Below are 17,299 nucleotides of genomic sequence, written 5' to 3'. Positions count from 1 at the left end.
AAAAAAAAAAAAAAAAAGCTGTGCAAAGACAGCAGCATTTATTCATTCAGCAAACATTCCCTGAGTGCCTGTCACATGCTGTGACTGTCCCAGTGCTGCAAGTGACATAGGGATGAGCCAAATGTCATTGCCCACAGAGCTTCTCCTCTACTTAGAAAGAGAAATCTCAGTCAGCACCCCCTACAGGAGGAAGGGCAAGTGGACTCTACTCTGCAAGATTAACGGAGAATGGCCACCTGCAGGGCTATGTTGAGGACTCTGAGGCCACAGGTGGGTCTTGGCTTCTCATTGTAAATGAGGGCAATAACAATACCACTTCACAAAGTTTATGAGATTTGAAGCGATGATGCAGCTAAGCATGTGGGATGGTGCTTGGCCCAGGCTGGGGCCAAAGAGCAGAGCTGAATCCCATCTGCTGGGTCCTTCTGTCTTGTCCATGGCTGCATGTCTCTGATGCCCCTGCAGGCAGTGACTCCCTTGCTGAAAGACTCTGTGTGCCCCTTCTGCGCCCAGCATGGCAGGTCCTGCCGAGACTGGGGGGGCAAGATGCGTCCTGAACTCTTGGATGGGCATAGGGAGGCCTGGCCACACCCAGCAGGTGGGCCTTGATTCAGCGAGCTGGTCCCTTCTCCTCCACCCACCTCCCTGGAGAGAGGAGAGACCGACCAGCCTGGGTATCACTCACTCCTCGGTCACAGGAATTGAACTTGCAAGTCTGGTGTGTCATCCCTCTTCCATGGCTCCCTAGGCTCTAGGGTACAGCCCCACTGTTTCTCAGCCACAAGGCCTCCTGGTCTCTGCTCACTCTAGGACCCTGACAAACAGAACTGCTGCCAGTTCCCTAAGGACTCCTGCCCTGTTTCACCTCTGAGCCTTTGCACAAGCTGTTCCCTCTGCCTGCACTCCTTTCTCTCACTCTTCACTCTTTCTTTGGTTCTCAGCCATCATTTTCTCTCTGCTGCTTTCAGTTCCCCCATCCTAACATTTACCTCTCCAGGCTGTCATTGCCTGACACGTACCTCTAGTCCCCACTGGACTGTGAGCTGTGAGGGCAGGAACTCTGACTTGGCCAAAGGGGATACCCAGAGGTTCAAGAGGAGCCTTTCTGGACAAACACAGACCAAGTGGGATTCAGAATGTTGGGGTGATGCCCAGGTGTCTCCATTTTTAACGAGCTCCTTGTCTGATGACCTCTGACCCTCTGGTCTAGTATGGTGTCTGGCACAGCCCTGAGTAAGTGCACAGTGTTTGCTGAGTGACTGGATGATTTTTGGCCATATAATAAGGCCACAGGCTGACTTGGGTACAGCTTCCCTAGGACAAATAAGACATAAGTTCTGCTTGCTAGGCAGAACCCAGACAGGAATAAAACCCAGTCCTCTAAGAGGTTCAGTTGTTGGAGCTCCTGGTGAATTATCGGGGCCGCGCCCCTACCTCCGAGGGGATGCTGTCCTCCGAGTCCGAGCTGTCCTCGTAGACGCTGCCGCCACCCGCCTCCAGGTTCATCTGCAGCAGCTGGTCGATGGTGGCGTCCACGGCGCCGCTGTTGGCGCGCAGCACGCACTCAATGATGTCGTAATCCATGTTGGGGAACATGGTCTTGAAGTCGTCCATGGCCTGGTTGAACTCGAGGCGGCGCACCTGGCGGGCGGGCCGGCTGTTGTTGAGCTCCTGCGAGGCCGCCGCCGCGCTGCCCCCGGCCCCGCGCGCCCCCGCCGAGCCGCCCGCGCCGCCCCCGCCGCCCCCGCCGCCGCCGCCACTGCTGCTCCGGCGGAACAGGCTGGTCATCTTGCCGAGCCGCTGGGGGAAAATGCTTCCCGCCCGCGCCGAGCCCCTTCCCCCGGGTCCCTGCGCCGTCGCTGCTGGCTCGGCGGGCTCGGGCAGCTCAGTCCCGCGACGGGCGGGGTCCCCGGGTCAGGAGACTAGGGCGCGGCATCCGGGCCTGGGCCGTGTGGGGCTGCGCGGCTGGTCATCCACGCCCCCGGAGCATCCTGGGGCAGGCTCACCGGACCGTCCCACCTGAAACCGAGGAGGACAGAGTCAGGGGACGAATGCAACAAACTTGAGCTCAGGATGGTGCCAAAAGGAATTAGGGCGACACCACCACCCAACTACCACATCCACGGGAGAACGGCTTCTTTTTGCTTTCTCTCCAGCTGTGGTAATTCAACAGCCCTGCTCTTTACCAGTTAGCAAGGGCTTACATCCTAAGTATTGCGCGCGGGTTAACTCATGACATCATCATGAAGTAGGTGCTAGTATCCCCCTTATGCAGATGGGAGAACAGAGGCACAGACCTGAGGAAGTGGAGGAAATGAGATTTGAGCCCAGGACTATGGCCCCTGAGCCCCTGGCCTTAACCACTACACCCACTGCCAACTATCCCTAAGGACTGGACGGGGGCAGGAGGGCTCTGTATAAGCAATGTCCTCCCCTTCTGGTCTCCAGCCCCATCCAGTCTCTGCTTTCCTCACCTCCCCCCATCAGGGCCCCACCATCATGGCATCCACTTTGTGCAAAGCTCCACTAAATCTGCCACAGAACATGAGCAGCCCACTCAGAACCAGGCATGTAAATCACTACCAAGGTCGCATGCCTGTTGGTGCAGTCAACTGAGAGTTGAACGTGTCTCAAAACGTCAAGTTCTGACTTTCTCATGCTTATCCCAAGATGTACAGTAATTTACTAATTGTAGAAAAGTGGCAGTGGCAGCTCTATTTTAAGGGACTGTTCCATCAAAGGATGTTAAATTCTTTTCTACTTGGGGTCATAATCTTTGGCAATTGATAGAGAAACACTGTTGTGAACAAATCAGCGGGATGATCTGCCTGGCCATGACCTCAGCAGTTAACTGGTGATGGAAGGAAGGCTAGACCAGAGGGTGCGGAAGGCCAGAAGACCTGTCACTACCACTGATTCCGTCTGTCCCTTTAGGTCAGTCCCCTCACAGGTAAAATGGGACTTCATATTGTTCCTCCAGTGCCTTCCGCTGCTGCTATGCTGAGATTCTTAACTTCCTGCAAACCTCCACCCCCTTAGAGGGATGTGGAAATAGTCCAGGGTTTCTGCTCTGGGACTTGCTGGGTGGGTCTGCCTAGTCCCAGGGAGGCGGGCTGTATTCAAGAATAGGAAACTGGAAACACACGGGCCCCATGCAACCTCCGGACACTGATGTTACAGAACAATGATCCCCTCCCGCCCTCAGAGGAAACCTGTTAACACTCTGGTATATCTATCTAGGTCCTTTTTTCTATGCACATACTACCATACGTATGGATTTATTTTACCGAAATGTGATCAAACCATAAATTCTACTGTGCGAATTGTTTTTTCCATTTCATAATTTATTGTAGCCATCTTCTCATGTCAGAACATATAGATCTACTCTGTCATTTTTAATGCCTGAGTAGTAGTCTGTTGACTGAGTGAAGCAGGATTTATTATCCAACCTCCTTCACCCCATCTCTTCCCAGATGAGCAAGTCCCAGCCCAGAGAGGCCAAAGCCATTTCACAAAGAAGCACAGGGAAGTGACCTCAAATGATCAGTCCAAGAAATGTGTTATGAGAATGAACATAGGAAGGTAGCCAAGGATGACATGGCCTCCTGCAGCTGACTTTAGACACCCCAGCTCCCCACCCCCACACCTCCCACCACGCCCAACACACTGAAGGTCAGAGGATGCTTCCAGAACACCCTCCAAAGTGGGACTCCACCCTGCTGTGGCCTTTATCCTGGATTCTGGACACTTGCCCTGAGGCTTCTAACAAGGCCCTCAGGAGGCCCCAAAAGCCAGTGCCCTGGGCTGCAATCTGCTGTCCCACTGTCATGGCACATAGGGGTCAGTGCCTTGTGCTACACCTCTGGAGTAAAGCCACCTTCTCCCTGCCCCTTGAGTAACTTAGTAAAAGAGATGGAGGGACCTGGCTCTCACTTTGGGAAATGCAGCCCCTAGGAGAAAGAAGCCAGGACCTGACCCATCCTGAGAGACAAAGAAGGAAGATGATGGGTCCACATTTTCCCCATTAACAGCCCCCTTTACAGGCCCCTTGGGCTCTGGGCCTCTCTGAGGGTCGGGAAGCCCCTGAGAGGCATTCTGCACTCCTGCCATTTAAGTCAGGGCACTGGCTTGGCCCCAGGATGCAACTCCAGCTCTGCAGCTCCCAGCTGTAGGACCTCCTAGCTGTGGGACCTGGTACAAGTCCCCTCTCCTCTCTGTGCCCAATCTCTCACCTACATGAATGGGGCTTCAAGGAGAGTTAAGTAAGATAATCCTCAGTGTGCTGCCTGGAATGTGGTTGGCCGCGTGACTGTTGCTGCCACTGCCCCAGAAGAGCCAGGGCCAGCTGGTGTGTGGGCCAAGCTGCTCCCAGAGTGGATGGGGCAGGGGATTCCAGGGGATCCTTCCCCAGCATCTGGATACTCCCATCAGCCTTCTGGAAGGAGACATTGATCCTCACAGCCCCGGGGAGGCCAGCTGGGACACCACGGCCCCAGCAGCCTCTTCCCTTTACCCGGGGGGCAAAGCTTTGAAAAATCACATTTTGTGTCTGCCGTGACATGGAAACAGCTGGCAGCTCTAAGCCGCCCCCATAGCCTGTTCCTCATTACAGATGAGATGAGACCCAAAACCAAGGGGATGCCCAGGACACAGAGCCAGCAGTGGCAGAGCCTAGAATATTCCATCAAAGGGTACTTCTGTGGATGAGACCATGACTCCTCATGGGAAAGGCAGGGGAATAGGATTCAATGTACAGAAACACCGTTTTCACAGGACTCTGCATGGACCCACAGACTCCCAAAGCCAGTCTGCCTGTAATTCACAGCAGGAGGAACTGTGACGGTCCCCACTTCTCAGAGGACCCCCACCCCACCCCTCACTAAACTCCAGTGCAGAGGCTGAGGCCAGGGCTGAGGTTTGGCCAGAATGGCTGGGAGCAGGGAAAAGGACTGTCCTCAGGGTCAGAGTTATGCACAACACGCTGCCTTCTGCAACCAGCACAGCTCAAATGAAAAGCAATTTAAAACACATGAAAAAATAGATTAACACGTTTATACTATATAGCACAGGGAAATATATTCAATATCTTGTAGTAGTTCATGGTGAAAAAGAATATGAAAATGAACATATGTATATTCCTGTATGACTGAAGCATTGTGCTGTACACCAGAAATTGACACAACATTGTAAACTGACTATGACTCAATAAAAATAAATAAATAAATAAAACACATGAAAAAATTAAAGGCAGGCGACTTAGGTTTACGAGCTTATTCCAGACACTTTCATGTTTAATCTTTAGTACAACTCCAGAGATAGATGTTACCGTCTCCATGTTATAGCTGTGGAAAACAGTTCAGAGAAGTTAGGTAACTTGCACAAAGTCACACAGCCAGCACGTAGAGGAGGCCAAAATTAGGAACCCACTTCCTAAGAGCCCAAAATGCCAAGTCAGCCTTGCAGGGCTAGGAGCCAAGAAGCCTCAGAAAGGCTTAGGAGACTGGGCACAGCCTGGCTGACACTCCAGCAGAGGAAATGTGACCCAGACAGCACTGGGGGAGGGAGGGAGGGGTTCTGTTGGCTCTGTCCCAGAACTGGCTTGTGACCTTGGGGAAACCACTCTCTGAACCCCAGCTGATGGGCACTGGCGGGGAAACAGAGGGAGATAACCCCTGACTTCTGAAAAAGGAAGCGAATCAAACCTGCTGAGCCCGTTAGACGTTCTGGAGGCCAACTCAAAGGCTCTCCTAAACTTTCAGGTTGTGAGTAACCTGGGGCTTGGGAAGCAGAAACCCCACACCTGTCCTCCCCCAGAACCCAGGGAGCCAGGCCTCCCCGGAAAGGAATCCAGGCCTGGCAGGGGCGGTAAACAGCCCAGCTTCACTCCAAGCTTGCAAGCCAGCCAAGGCCTGAGTCACTCCCAGCCTGGCCCAGGGAGGTGAGCCAGCTGCCCGGAGTGCTCTTCTCCCGACCTCGCCCAAGGTCATCGCAGCCAGTCTCCTGCAGGGTCAGGGAGGGCCCACGTGGGGGACATGAGACTGGGAGCCAGAATCCAGTGTTCCCAGTCTGCTGGGTCTAGTCAGGCTGGGTGACTTGGGGAAATTATTTCACTTCTCTGAACCTCAGCTTCCTCATTTGTCAAAACTTGGATAATACCTACCTGGACAGGGTGTTATGATAGAACTTATATGGGTGCCTGAGTACAGGAAACACCCAATGGGACAGGTTGGTATGGCCTCTGGCACAGGTCCTGGCCCTTTGCCTGGGCTACCTTCATACCTTGAGCGATCTTATCCAGTCCCACAACTTTATTTTTTTATAGAGGTACTGGGGATTGAACCCAGGACCTCGTGCATGCTAAGCAAACACTCTACCACTGAGCTATACTTTCCTCCAGTCCCATGACTTTAAATACCATCTACACACTGAACACTGGCTCCCAAATTTCTCTCGCCCTGAGGTCTTCCGACAACATGCCCTTCACCTCCACACTTGCACATCTGATCTGCTGCCTCCAGTTGGATGTCCAACAGCAGCTCCAATGTAACAGGTCATTTGACTTCGCGATTCCTTCTAACCCAACCTGCTCCTCCTCGCCTTCTCCATGTGGCTCAGGCCAAAACCTTGGGAGTCATCCTGGAGTGCTTGAGTCCTCTTCCAGCCCACACCCAGCTGCAGTAAATCCAGTCTTCCCTGTCTTCGAAATGTTTTTAGAATCCAGGCACCCCTCAACACCTCTGCTGCTCCCGTCCCGTGCCTGTCTCCTGGCCTTCCTGATCGCATCCCTGCAGACTACTCATCCAGAGGTCTTGCCATTCCTCTGCTCCAACCCTCCCAGCGCGGCTCCCCATGTCCTCAGAACACAATCCAGAGCCTCACTTCAGCCTACCAGGCCCCACATGGTCCTGCCTGTGCCCCGTCTCTGACTTTGCCTGGCACACCAAGCGCGTGCACATGCACACACACCCTCGCTCTCTCCCCCCCTCCCTCTCTGCCACCGGAGCCCTGCTAGTCCACCCCCAGGTCACACACACTCCCATCCAGGAGCCTCAGAACTTATTCTTTGCACAGGCTGCCATGTTCTCCTCCCAAATACGTACACAGCTCCCTCCCTCCCTTCTGATCCCTACACAAGCATCACTTTATTGGAGAGGCAACGCCACCCAGCCCATCCGCCAGTGTTCCCTCACCTGTACCCTGCTTTGCTTTGCTCATGAAACAGACCACCTGAGAGATTATGTGTTTGTTTGTTGCTGACCATCTTCCCACTAGAACGTGGCTCCGCGAGGGCAAGGCCTTTGCTTTATTCACTGTAGTGTCCCCAGTGCCTAACACAGTGCCCAGCACTGTCAATAGATACTTGTTGGGTGGGTAAGTAGAGGAGGGGAGGAAAGAGGTCGGAGCACAGTAACTATGGGTTCTCTTCCTTCCATTCCTCCTCGGGCTCATAGCAATGGTGAGGGAGGGGGAGGCGCTGTCTTCATTTCCGAAGCCCTTTCTCCTCTACCTTCTCATTCAGTCGTCACAACAAACCTATGATCTGTAGAGCGCGTGCATTACTACCCCACTTCACAGACAACGACCAAGGCCAAGGCAGCCCAGTGGCACGGTTAAGGCGCCCGAGCCCTCTGCCACCTGGCTTGAGGGCCTCCTCTCTGGCACACAAGGCTGCTGGCAGGCTGGTCTTCTTTCCAAGCCAGCGACAGCTCCAGGGGGCAGGAGGTCAGCTCCTGCCAACATCTGAACTGATATTCCACTGCCTCCCTGGAGGACCAGGACCCAAAAGGCAGGGGTTAGAGCAGGAGGCCTCAGGAGGAGGTGTGGGGTTGGAAGGCCAGTGGCCCCATACTGCCAGCACTTTCCTTCATCCCCCCTTCACTCTTCTGGAATAGGGTGGGGCTGCCCTCGGCCAGCTCTGTCCCTGCACACCTCCGGCTCCCTCCTCTGAAAACCCCCCAGGGACTGGGGACAGACCCAATCTTGTGATCTATCTATAACTGCTGTGATCACAGTCTGCAGAGGGACTTACTGTCCCTTTTGGCCTCGGATCTGGGCCCAGCCCAGGGATGCCGCCATGCCAGGCCACTAGGTGGTGTCCCCGGGCTCAGGCCAAGGCCCTCCCAGGAAAGGGAAAACAGAGCAGCCTCCCTCCAAGAACTCAAGAATCAGCCACCCCCGCAACCGCTGACTGAAAGGGGGAGGAGCCACCCAGCCGCCCCAGGGGTCGTAGAATCCAAGACTGAAATAGTTCAAAAATAATTGATTCCCAAGGTAGGACATACAGGGCACAAGTGCCACTAATTTCTATCCTGGGTCCTTTGCAGACATCACTAATCCATCCAGGCATTGTCCTATGGAATCTACACAACCTCAGAACCCTTTTCAACCCAGCGCTCTGAGCAAGCCACAACCAAGTGATTAGAACTGGCAAGCAAGAGCCAGCCGGCTTGCCAGCCCTTTCATTTCCCGTCTGAGAAGCCCAGGCCCTGGCTTACTTTGTCTCATTAGGAATCCAGGCTGCAAAAGCCAGCAGGGCCAGAATGAGGTCATCTGACCCCTGGGACGCTTGTGTAACCATGGTTAAGTCCTGGGGAAACCTCAAGTGGGTAATGGCAGCGTTAATGGAGAGGCTGCTGGGCCTGGGGCAGCTGCATCCTTGTCCAATTGTCACCTTGGACGCGATGGGGGCAGGGTGCAGGGAAGTCTGCCCAATCCTCTTGGCTTCTGAGCTGGAGAGGCCCCAAAAGGGGAGGAAAGAGGAGGTGGGGACCAGAGACAGAGAGAGGCTGCCAGGGTCTCTGTGTGTGTGTGTGTGTGTGTGTGTGTGTGTGTCTGAGTGTGTAAGTGTGTGTGTGGACCGTGTGTGAGCAACCAGTGGGGAGGGAGGGGACAGCCCTGACAGAGGCGCCTTGTCCTCCTGCCCCGCACAGGCTTGTTTTCTTCCCAAGCTATTAATGTCACTGCAGCTTCAAAAGCCGGGTGACCTTTAAATGCCGAGCCTCCTGCTCCAGCCCAAGGCGCGGAAACCGGTTAATGGAAACTCAAACGGTCACAGCTGCTGGGGCTGCAACAAAGCCCAGCCTCATTCCCCAGGCGCCCAGAGCTGCTGGGCAGCCACACCTGTGCCCACTCCTGGGCGCAGGGGTGTCAGGAAGGGCCGAGAGGACCCTCGGGCACAGCTATCGGGAAGAGGAGGTGTGGTGGGACCTGAGAGGAAGAGGAGGGGGAAGGGAAGGAGGGACAGACTCAGTTCTGCCACACCGGGCTGTGTGACCTGGGGTTGGCCACTTACCTCTCTGTGCCATCCCCCATCATTTAGTCCAATTTAAGGCTGGGGCAGAAAATGAAAATCTGCCTCCTCCAAAAATATCTTTTAAAAATCTATAGAAGGAAAAAAGTGAAAGAAGACATTTTCTTTCCTAGTTTTTCTCTCTTGCCTCAACCTCCATTGCCATGTCTATAATCGGTGGGGGCTGTTGGGTAGGGACTAGCGCAAGAGGTTTCAAAGGAAGTTAATAAGGTCCCTTGCCTATGAAAGGATTGGCCCCAGAGCCTCAGTTCTAAGGACACCATCGTTTATCTTTTTTCCTGAGGCCCTGGGCTTGCTGCTGTAAAATAAGAGGTCCATCAAGAAGTCAACTCTGCCTTTCAGTTGAAAAGACCCAAGATGTCATCTGTTTGGCTCATCATGGTAGAATGACAGTCATAATAGTAATAATGATAACATAACACTTAGGGCCTGCTTCTGCGTGCCAACCATGATTCCAAGCGCCTTAGGCGTGTTAATAACTCTTGTCATCCTCTCTACAGCCCTGTGAGGTACATATTACCAATGCTATTTCCACTTTTGAGAAGGAAAAAGGAGGCACAGAAGAGTCGAGTATCTTGTCCAAGGTCACACAGCTAAGTGGCCAAACTGGCATTTGAGCCCAGGAGATGTGATTCCAGATTTGACACTCTACATCCATCAGGCCTGACCACCCCTCTGCGTTTCAAAGCTGAGCACAGAGCAGGGCACACAGCAAAAACTCAGTAACTGTGGATTGAATTGAGTCCTAATGGGCCAGAGTTGCCCCTGAAGAGGCTGAGGGTGCCTGGTGCTCATGTCAGGGAAACAAGGGAGGAGGAAGGAGTCTGCAGGCAAAGCCTATCAGAAGGAAAGACAGAACCGTGGCATTACAAGAACCCTTTCTCCACCCTACCAAGGCTGTCAGTTGCCTGGGCAACCAACTGTTTTCCATCTCTACCTGAATTGCTCGGGACTATTTCCACAACAATCCCTCTCTCCATCAACAGACGCCACCAGCTCAGCCAGGACACTCAACCCAGACGCCTGGCAGATCAAACCTCAGTGGACAGAGAGGAGACTGCTCCCCACCACCCCACCTGGGGACCACAGCCTTGGGAAGCCCCTCTGTGCTCACAGGAATGTGTTTGTACCTGGGACCAGGTGCAATGGCCCAGGCTGGGAGAAGGGGCTACTGGCAGCTCAGGTGCAAGGCAGGGAAGCTGGGCTGGCTCCAAGGATGAGCTCGTGCTGGCCCAGGTCCCACTCCTCGGGAAGGAAGGGCCAGCTGCCCGTCCCAGGACCTCCCCTCCAGGCAGTTAGGCTGAAGCCCGCATGGTCTGGGGCTGAGCCCTGAAATCTGGACAGAAACGGGAGATGTCTCTGGGTGCCTGGGACAGGGGGTCAGTCAATGACACCACACAATTTAGCATCTGAGCATGCCCAGGGAGTCCAGGCCAAGGAAGCAAGGTTAGGGAGGGGTGCTCAGGGTGAGCAGAGGAGGGTCCGGGGAACAGAAGTCCCAACTCCTGCCCCCTTCCCCTACACTAACACACACTTTGCACCCACCCACTGATCCAAGAATTCCATTTCTATGGAATTCATATAACATACATAATGGAACACTATACGACGGTAAACAGAGAAAATGAGGCATCTCTGTATGTCTCTGTGCCTAAGACCTATTGCTAAGGAGAACAGTACAAGACACAGGACAGTGAGTACAATCTCCATACGACAGTGCATTATGGTGGGTGTATTCTGTGTATAGAGAGGGCGAGCGAGAGGGCGCTGAAAGGATTCATAAGAAACCGACAATAGGTTTCCACTGCGGAGAATTAGGTCACAAGAGACAGATCGGGAGAACTTTTCTCTGTAAATCCTCGTGTATCTTTTAAATTTTGATTCATGTTCATTAATTTAAAAATAAAATAAGCAAATAACCTATAAAGGACATCCAAGTGACAGTGCTGCTAATGATTTTTTAAATGTTCTTTTTGCGCATGTATATTATCTACAAGGGTCAGGAATTACTTTTTAATAATAGTTACAGCCTCTTACTATGTGCCACGCACTTTCGAAGCACTTGGCATGCATTATCTAATCAAAGCCCCACAGTAAAGCAATTATTATACCCAATTCACAGATAAGGAAACTAAGACTCAGAGAGTTTAAATAACTTATGTAGGGTCACACAGTTGGTGACAGAGCCAAAATTTGAATCCAAACAATGTCCTCAGTGCCCTGCTCTTTATTTGGGAGGGGGGCAGGGAAGTAATTAGGTTTATTTATGTATTTTGATGGCGGTACCAGGGATTGAATCTAGGACTTCCGAGCATGTTAAGCATGCACTTTACCACTGAGCTATACCCTCCCTACTTCATGTTCTTAACCTCCTCCTTATACTGTTCTCTGATTAAAAAACAAACAATAACAAACCAGACCAAACAAACAAAAATTGAATGACGATAGGAAAAAATCTTAAGAAAAAAGCAAACCACCAAGCCTCCAGGGCTTTAAAACTTTTGTAATCCCTGCAGTCCCGACTCAATCCTTCTTACCCCTGACTATTTCGGCAAGCCCTTCCCAGTCCTGCCTCGGAGGGAACCAGGCACCCTCCTCCTCCGGCCGGGCTTCCTCCAGCCTCAGGGTCAGACACCCGCCCACCTCCTGGCGGGGTTCAGGGGGGCCATGGCCCAGTGGGCAAGGTGATGGCCGATGCCCCAGGGCTTTCAGAGGTCAGAACACAGGCGTGGAGGGCCCCCCAGGGCAGGTCAGGGTCGGGTCTAGGCAGGAAGCTCTTCCTGGAGGGGAAACCACAAGCTGGTTTTTACTGGTGCTGAGTCTGAGTAAGAGAACCGACGTTAAGGGTGGGCTTGAGCTCCCGGCCAACCTCAGCTTCCATCCGGATCACCGCTGCTTGGGTGAGTGGACTCCCTCTGAGTGTGTTTCCTCCTATGTAGACTGGGGACAGCCACACCTCCTCAGCTGGCTTCCTGAGGGGGTACTCTCAGCCATCAGTAAGACTGTGTCTAGAGCCTGGTTATGATCTTGAATCTGGCCCTGAGTGGGGAGAGTGTGCAGCCCAAAGGCTCTTCTCAGGGGCCTCTAGGACCTCAGGCAGGGGTGCTCTGGGGCCCCTGAGTGGAGCAGGGAGCCCCCTCCCTGCCCATACCCTGCCCCCAGCTAAGCTTCAAGTGATTGGAGTATTTCATGGGGCCTCCCACTCGGGCTGGGGGCCTGCCCTCTAGGGCGGGGCCCCGCAGGCACCCAGGCCGTTGGCCTTCTCAGAAGTGCCGCCCCTGGCAGCCGAGGAATGCAGACCCAGGGCTGGGAGCAGGGGCTTGGGGAGGGGCCCCAGCTTCAAAAGAGCAGGCGGCAGCTGTGGCTGGGAGGGCCATCGGCCCCCCTCGTGCCGCCAGGACACCATCAGAAATTCCACCCGGTCCAGACAGCAGATGGGATTGTTTAGAGCCACTTACGAGGGCTGCTACTCTTCCCAACCACAGGCTGCTCCCCCGCCCCTCGCCTCCACCCCTCCTGGATCTGTGCAGCTGCCCGCCAAGCTTGCCTTCCACTGCTGGGGTGCCCAGAGGCCAGCTGACAGGCATCCCCTCCCAGCCCGAGGTCCTCCCTCACCCCCACTGCTCAACTCTACATACCCCAGAGCCCACGCATGCCCTTGGAGACGCCACAGTTAGGAAGAAAGTTCCTGTTCTCACTGCCAGATGGGGTGTGTTACCAGAGGTCACAGAACTCAGTGGCCACAGAGCTGCGTGCGATGTGAACCTAGATCGTGGACCCCTGGGCCAGCGCTCTCTCCCTGTGCGGGTGCACACCCACGTGCCCTCAGACCGTGCACTCCCACAGTGCCACAGCTGTCCCAGGCCCTCACAGCCACGGGACACACTAACCTCCCTTGGATTTTCCTGAGCCCTCCCATCCAGCCCAGGCACTGAACCTACTCCTCTCTTCACCCAACTCGGAAGCTGTGTTTTTAAAATTACAGCCGCACTGTCCTATGTGCACACACCAACGTGCACTGACAGCACCCTCACCCTTCCCATGGCCCACCCTCCAGGCCCCTCCCTTCACTAGGCTGACAGCAGGGCTGGATGAGGCCCTCATCCCTCTCTCTCTTCCCCAGAAGTGCCCCAAAATGGTCTTTACAGCGTCAGGTGCAGTGATGGTGAGGGGTGAGTTTGGGCTGACCTGATTTGCCGGCAAATCTGGCCAGAACCAAAACTGGGAAGTGGTACAGCCTGGCCAAGGCACGGCTTCCTGGTTCCCCTGCAGGACCAGCTCCTAGAAGGGAGTTCGGGGAAGGGCCTTGTGCCCTCAAATCTGTCAGGGGAAGGGGACAGGAGGTCCTAGGGATCCTATAATCAGCCTCCTTTGCCTCCAGGGGGCTTCAGTCTCCATCCCTAGAAAATGGAGAGAAACACACCCTCTTCGGTGTTACTTTCCCCATCACTGAAACCTCCCAGGGGTGCAAGGACATGAGTGAGGGTGGGGGGCAGAGCAGGGCCAGAGAAAGGCACCACCGTGCTAGGTGCAAACCATGATGACGCCTCTGAAGAAGGAGGTGGCTGCATCCCAGTCCCCCAGGGCTGGAAGGACCTGTACCCTTTCTTTAGCTACAGAACCAGAATCCCATTCCTCGAATGAAATCCTCAGCAGACGTCCATTCTATAAAGACATTAAGCAGAGGCCTGCCCTCCCCGCCCTGCCACAGCAATTATGTGTAATCAGAGAACCTGCCATTTACTGAGTGCTAGGCTAAGTGTTTCCCGTGCATCGTGTTAATCCTCACGATAATCTAGTACTGCGGATTATTACCTGCTAGCACTATCAGAGCCATTTTATGGCTAGTGACATGGAGTTGTGCGTGACCTTGAGGTTGTCCAGGGCTGCGCCACATCCAAATTGCGTGCCTTACAGGAAAGAGACCAGGGTGCCTGTCAAGTCTTCTGGTACACCAGTTACTTGCAACCTGTTTTAAAACCTAGGTTTAACCCCTCATGCTCTCATCTCCAGAGCTGTCTGTATCTCTTCCTGTTCCTCCCCAACTAACGACCTGCTCGCACGGCTTTGGGAAGTGCGAGTGTGCTTTTCCAGCAGTCTAAGAAAAAAAATTCTCTCTGCATTATAGCAGCGGTCTCAGAGAGACTCCTCTGAGGGGTTTGCTAACACATATTCACCCCACTATGGAATCAGAATCCTTGGGGCCGCAGCCTGGGAATCTGCAATGTTAACAAGCTCCCCAGATCATTCTAATGCCCAGTAATCTGTGAGGACCACTACCTTACAGGGTGATGCAGTTTGGAGCCCTAGATTCTGGTTTTAGCTCCATCGACAACCAGCCAAGTGACCTTGGGCAAGTCATTGTGCCTCCTGGGCCTTCGGGTTCCCATCTGGAAAATGGGCAGGGAGGAATAAATGATCTCCAAGATCCCTTTCACTCTTAATATCCTGTGTCTGCCCTGAGTCTCCAGATAGTCGCCAGGTGTATGAAATGAGTTTCATGGACTGTTTAGTCCCTGTAGCAGCCAGTGTACACTGGGGACACACATTGAAAAGAATTTCTGCCTGGCTGATTTGCAGAGATCTGCAGAAGTACCTTATCTCTGGCTCCAAGCCCTAAACAAATGGCTTTTGGATCATCCATGCCACCTCCCTGCTCCCCTGAATATCCATTTTCTTCATTCCAGCCTGAGCCAACCAGGATTCTGTAAACAGTGGGTATGCACACCTGGGTTTAATCAACAGTCATCAAACAAAGGCGCTGCCAAGTCACCGCACAAGCCCAAACTCGCAGCTGCTCTGTCCCTCCCGGGAAGCCAGGGATGTGCGGACCCTGCGCTCCCTTCTTCCGTCACGGAATGGGCATGTGGGCCGGGTTGGAGAGAGGGTGTAGCTGACCGGCCCCAGCCTACAAGTGGGTTGCAAGTCACCCAGACTTCAGGTGTGTGAGAAGAGATGGGGATGACCCAGGAATTGCTGGGACCTTTTTTTTTTTAATTTTTATTATTATTGTTTATTTGGGGGAGGTAATTAGGTTTACTTATTTGTTTATTTTTAGAGGAGGTCCTGGGGATTGAACCCAGGACCTTGTGTATGCTAAGTATGTGCTCTACCACTTGAGCTATATCCTCCACCCTGGGAACTTTCAAAAGCAGCTAGACATTCCTTAGTTCCACAGCTCCCTGATGACTGCCATTTAAACAAGAGGTATTCGGCTGGTGCTGAAGCGTCACTTGCTGGTGGCAAACATATGATAGACTCGTCCTTCAAGGTCTATGAATCCTTGACAGAGGCACCGTGGGGGTCAGCAGACCCACAGCCCACAGACCCAGCGTGAATTTGGATTCGTGCCACCTTTGTGCGGGCAGACCTGTGTACCTGTGCAAAGGAACCAAAGAGGAAGGATGGGCAGGAAATGAGAGGATGAAAACCCCACTTCCACAGTGGGAAACATCTGCGAATCCTAGCCAAGGTCTGCTGATCCCAGTCATTTAAAAATCCCAAAATAGATCATTCTCTCACTCTGAACATGCTGACTGCCCCAAATGATGGTGCTCTACATGTGCACAGCACTTGACAGTTTCCAGTGCTGGGGGCAAGTTCCACAAGCCAGTTCTGTTCAGCCGGGCTCTAGGCTGGGCACAGGCCCCAGAGCAGGGATCACTTGGCACCATGCTAGGCCCTTTGCCTCCATGGTCTCCTTGCTACAATCCTACAAGGTAGGAGGTGTTATCTTGCAGGTGAGGAAACTGAGACAGGACTAGCATATCTTGCCTACAGTCTCTTAGCTCAGTGGCCGAGTCAGGATTCTGTGCCAAAGCCCACATGGTCACCCCAACTAACAATGGGAGCCTCTTACCTCTGCATGGGGCAGAGAAGGTAACTGAGGCTCCAGAAGGGTTAGGAACGTGGGGTCAGCTGGAGCAGGAGAGAAGCAGCCACATGGAGTAGGCGGGGAGCAGGGAGATGGAAGAGACGAGGGTGCACCCCAGCTCAGAGCTGGGCCGACCAGTGCCACTATATGCCTCCCTCTGCCGCAGGGGTCCCAGGCCCGGCCAGGCTCCCACCCAGCAGGGCCTCCCTGTCCAGGTCTGAGCTCTTCAGGCTGGGTTTCCATCCCAACCACACCGGCAGCAGCTGAGTGAGTCAGGCCTGGCAGGAGGAAGTGCCACACTTGAAAATCATTAACATGCAGGGCTGAGCTCAGGGGCCTTTGTTCTTGAGCAAGGACTGTAGCATTTCACTTTCAGGAAGGAGCTGGGAGGGTGGGGCAGGCTCGGAATTGCACAACCAAAAGCACAGGCTCAGACACACCCGGGTCCCACCTGGAAGTCAGCTTAGAGGGCCCCTGTGGAAAAGCAGCAGCAGACCCCAGGCCCCCACACGCGGCAGGTCCACACAGAGAGCACAGGCCAGCTCGTCCCTGCTTTCCAGCTCAGAGAGGCCTTCCAGCAGGGGTAAATTGGGCCTTTGTGGTCAATCGCCCTCTAAGTCAGGGAAGCCAAGCAAAGGGAGGAGGCAGACAGGCAGCAGAGGGAGGGTGGGAACTCGGGCTTCCGACCTCAACCACAGTGGGAGCCCCAGGTCCAAAAGGGACATCACCCCCCCCCACCCCTTTTGGCTGGTAGGGGCAGTCTCAGCTCAGGGAGACTGCCTTCCTGCAGACCCCTCTCCAAAAAATAGCACCCTGCCTCCAACCATGTGGATGTCATGTGTCCTCCACTGCCCCCGCCCGTGTCTCCCAGATACGTGGGAAGTACCTCCAACAGCCCTCACAGGCACCCCCCGCAGTGAGGGTCCAGGTAAACTCGGGGGGCTGCAGGTCTTCCCTGAAGGAGTCACATCTCAGCCACCAGCAGTGGTGGGAGAGGCTGTCAAGTGATGAAGGCTGGGGAGGGTGGAAGGAAGGGAAGGGAGGAAAGTCAGTGGACAAGGAGAAATCTGTTTTTTAAAAATGTAACACAAACAAGAATGAAACACCTCTAAGGG

At 53.9% G+C, this 17,299-nt stretch overlaps 1 protein-coding gene across 1 annotated transcript in view; it reads right to left on the bottom strand.

The window, feature by feature from the left end:
- CUEDC1 (CUE domain containing 1) overlaps positions 1–17,299 on the bottom strand; it is a 76,606-nt gene that overhangs the window by 18,290 nt on the left and 41,017 nt on the right. The window contains 1 exon segment of the mRNA XM_032498434.1: positions 1,435–2,019. Coding sequence (XP_032354325.1) covers positions 1,435–1,788 — 354 coding nt within the window. The 5' untranslated portion in view covers positions 1,789–2,019.

Source organism: Camelus ferus, chromosome 16 (genome assembly GCF_009834535.1).
Source record: "Camelus ferus isolate YT-003-E chromosome 16, BCGSAC_Cfer_1.0, whole genome shotgun sequence".
Classification (NCBI taxonomy): Eukaryota; Metazoa; Chordata; class Mammalia; order Artiodactyla; family Camelidae; genus Camelus; species Camelus ferus.
Note: the sequence above shows the minus strand (reverse complement) of the source record. Positions and strands in the feature narration are given on the sequence as shown.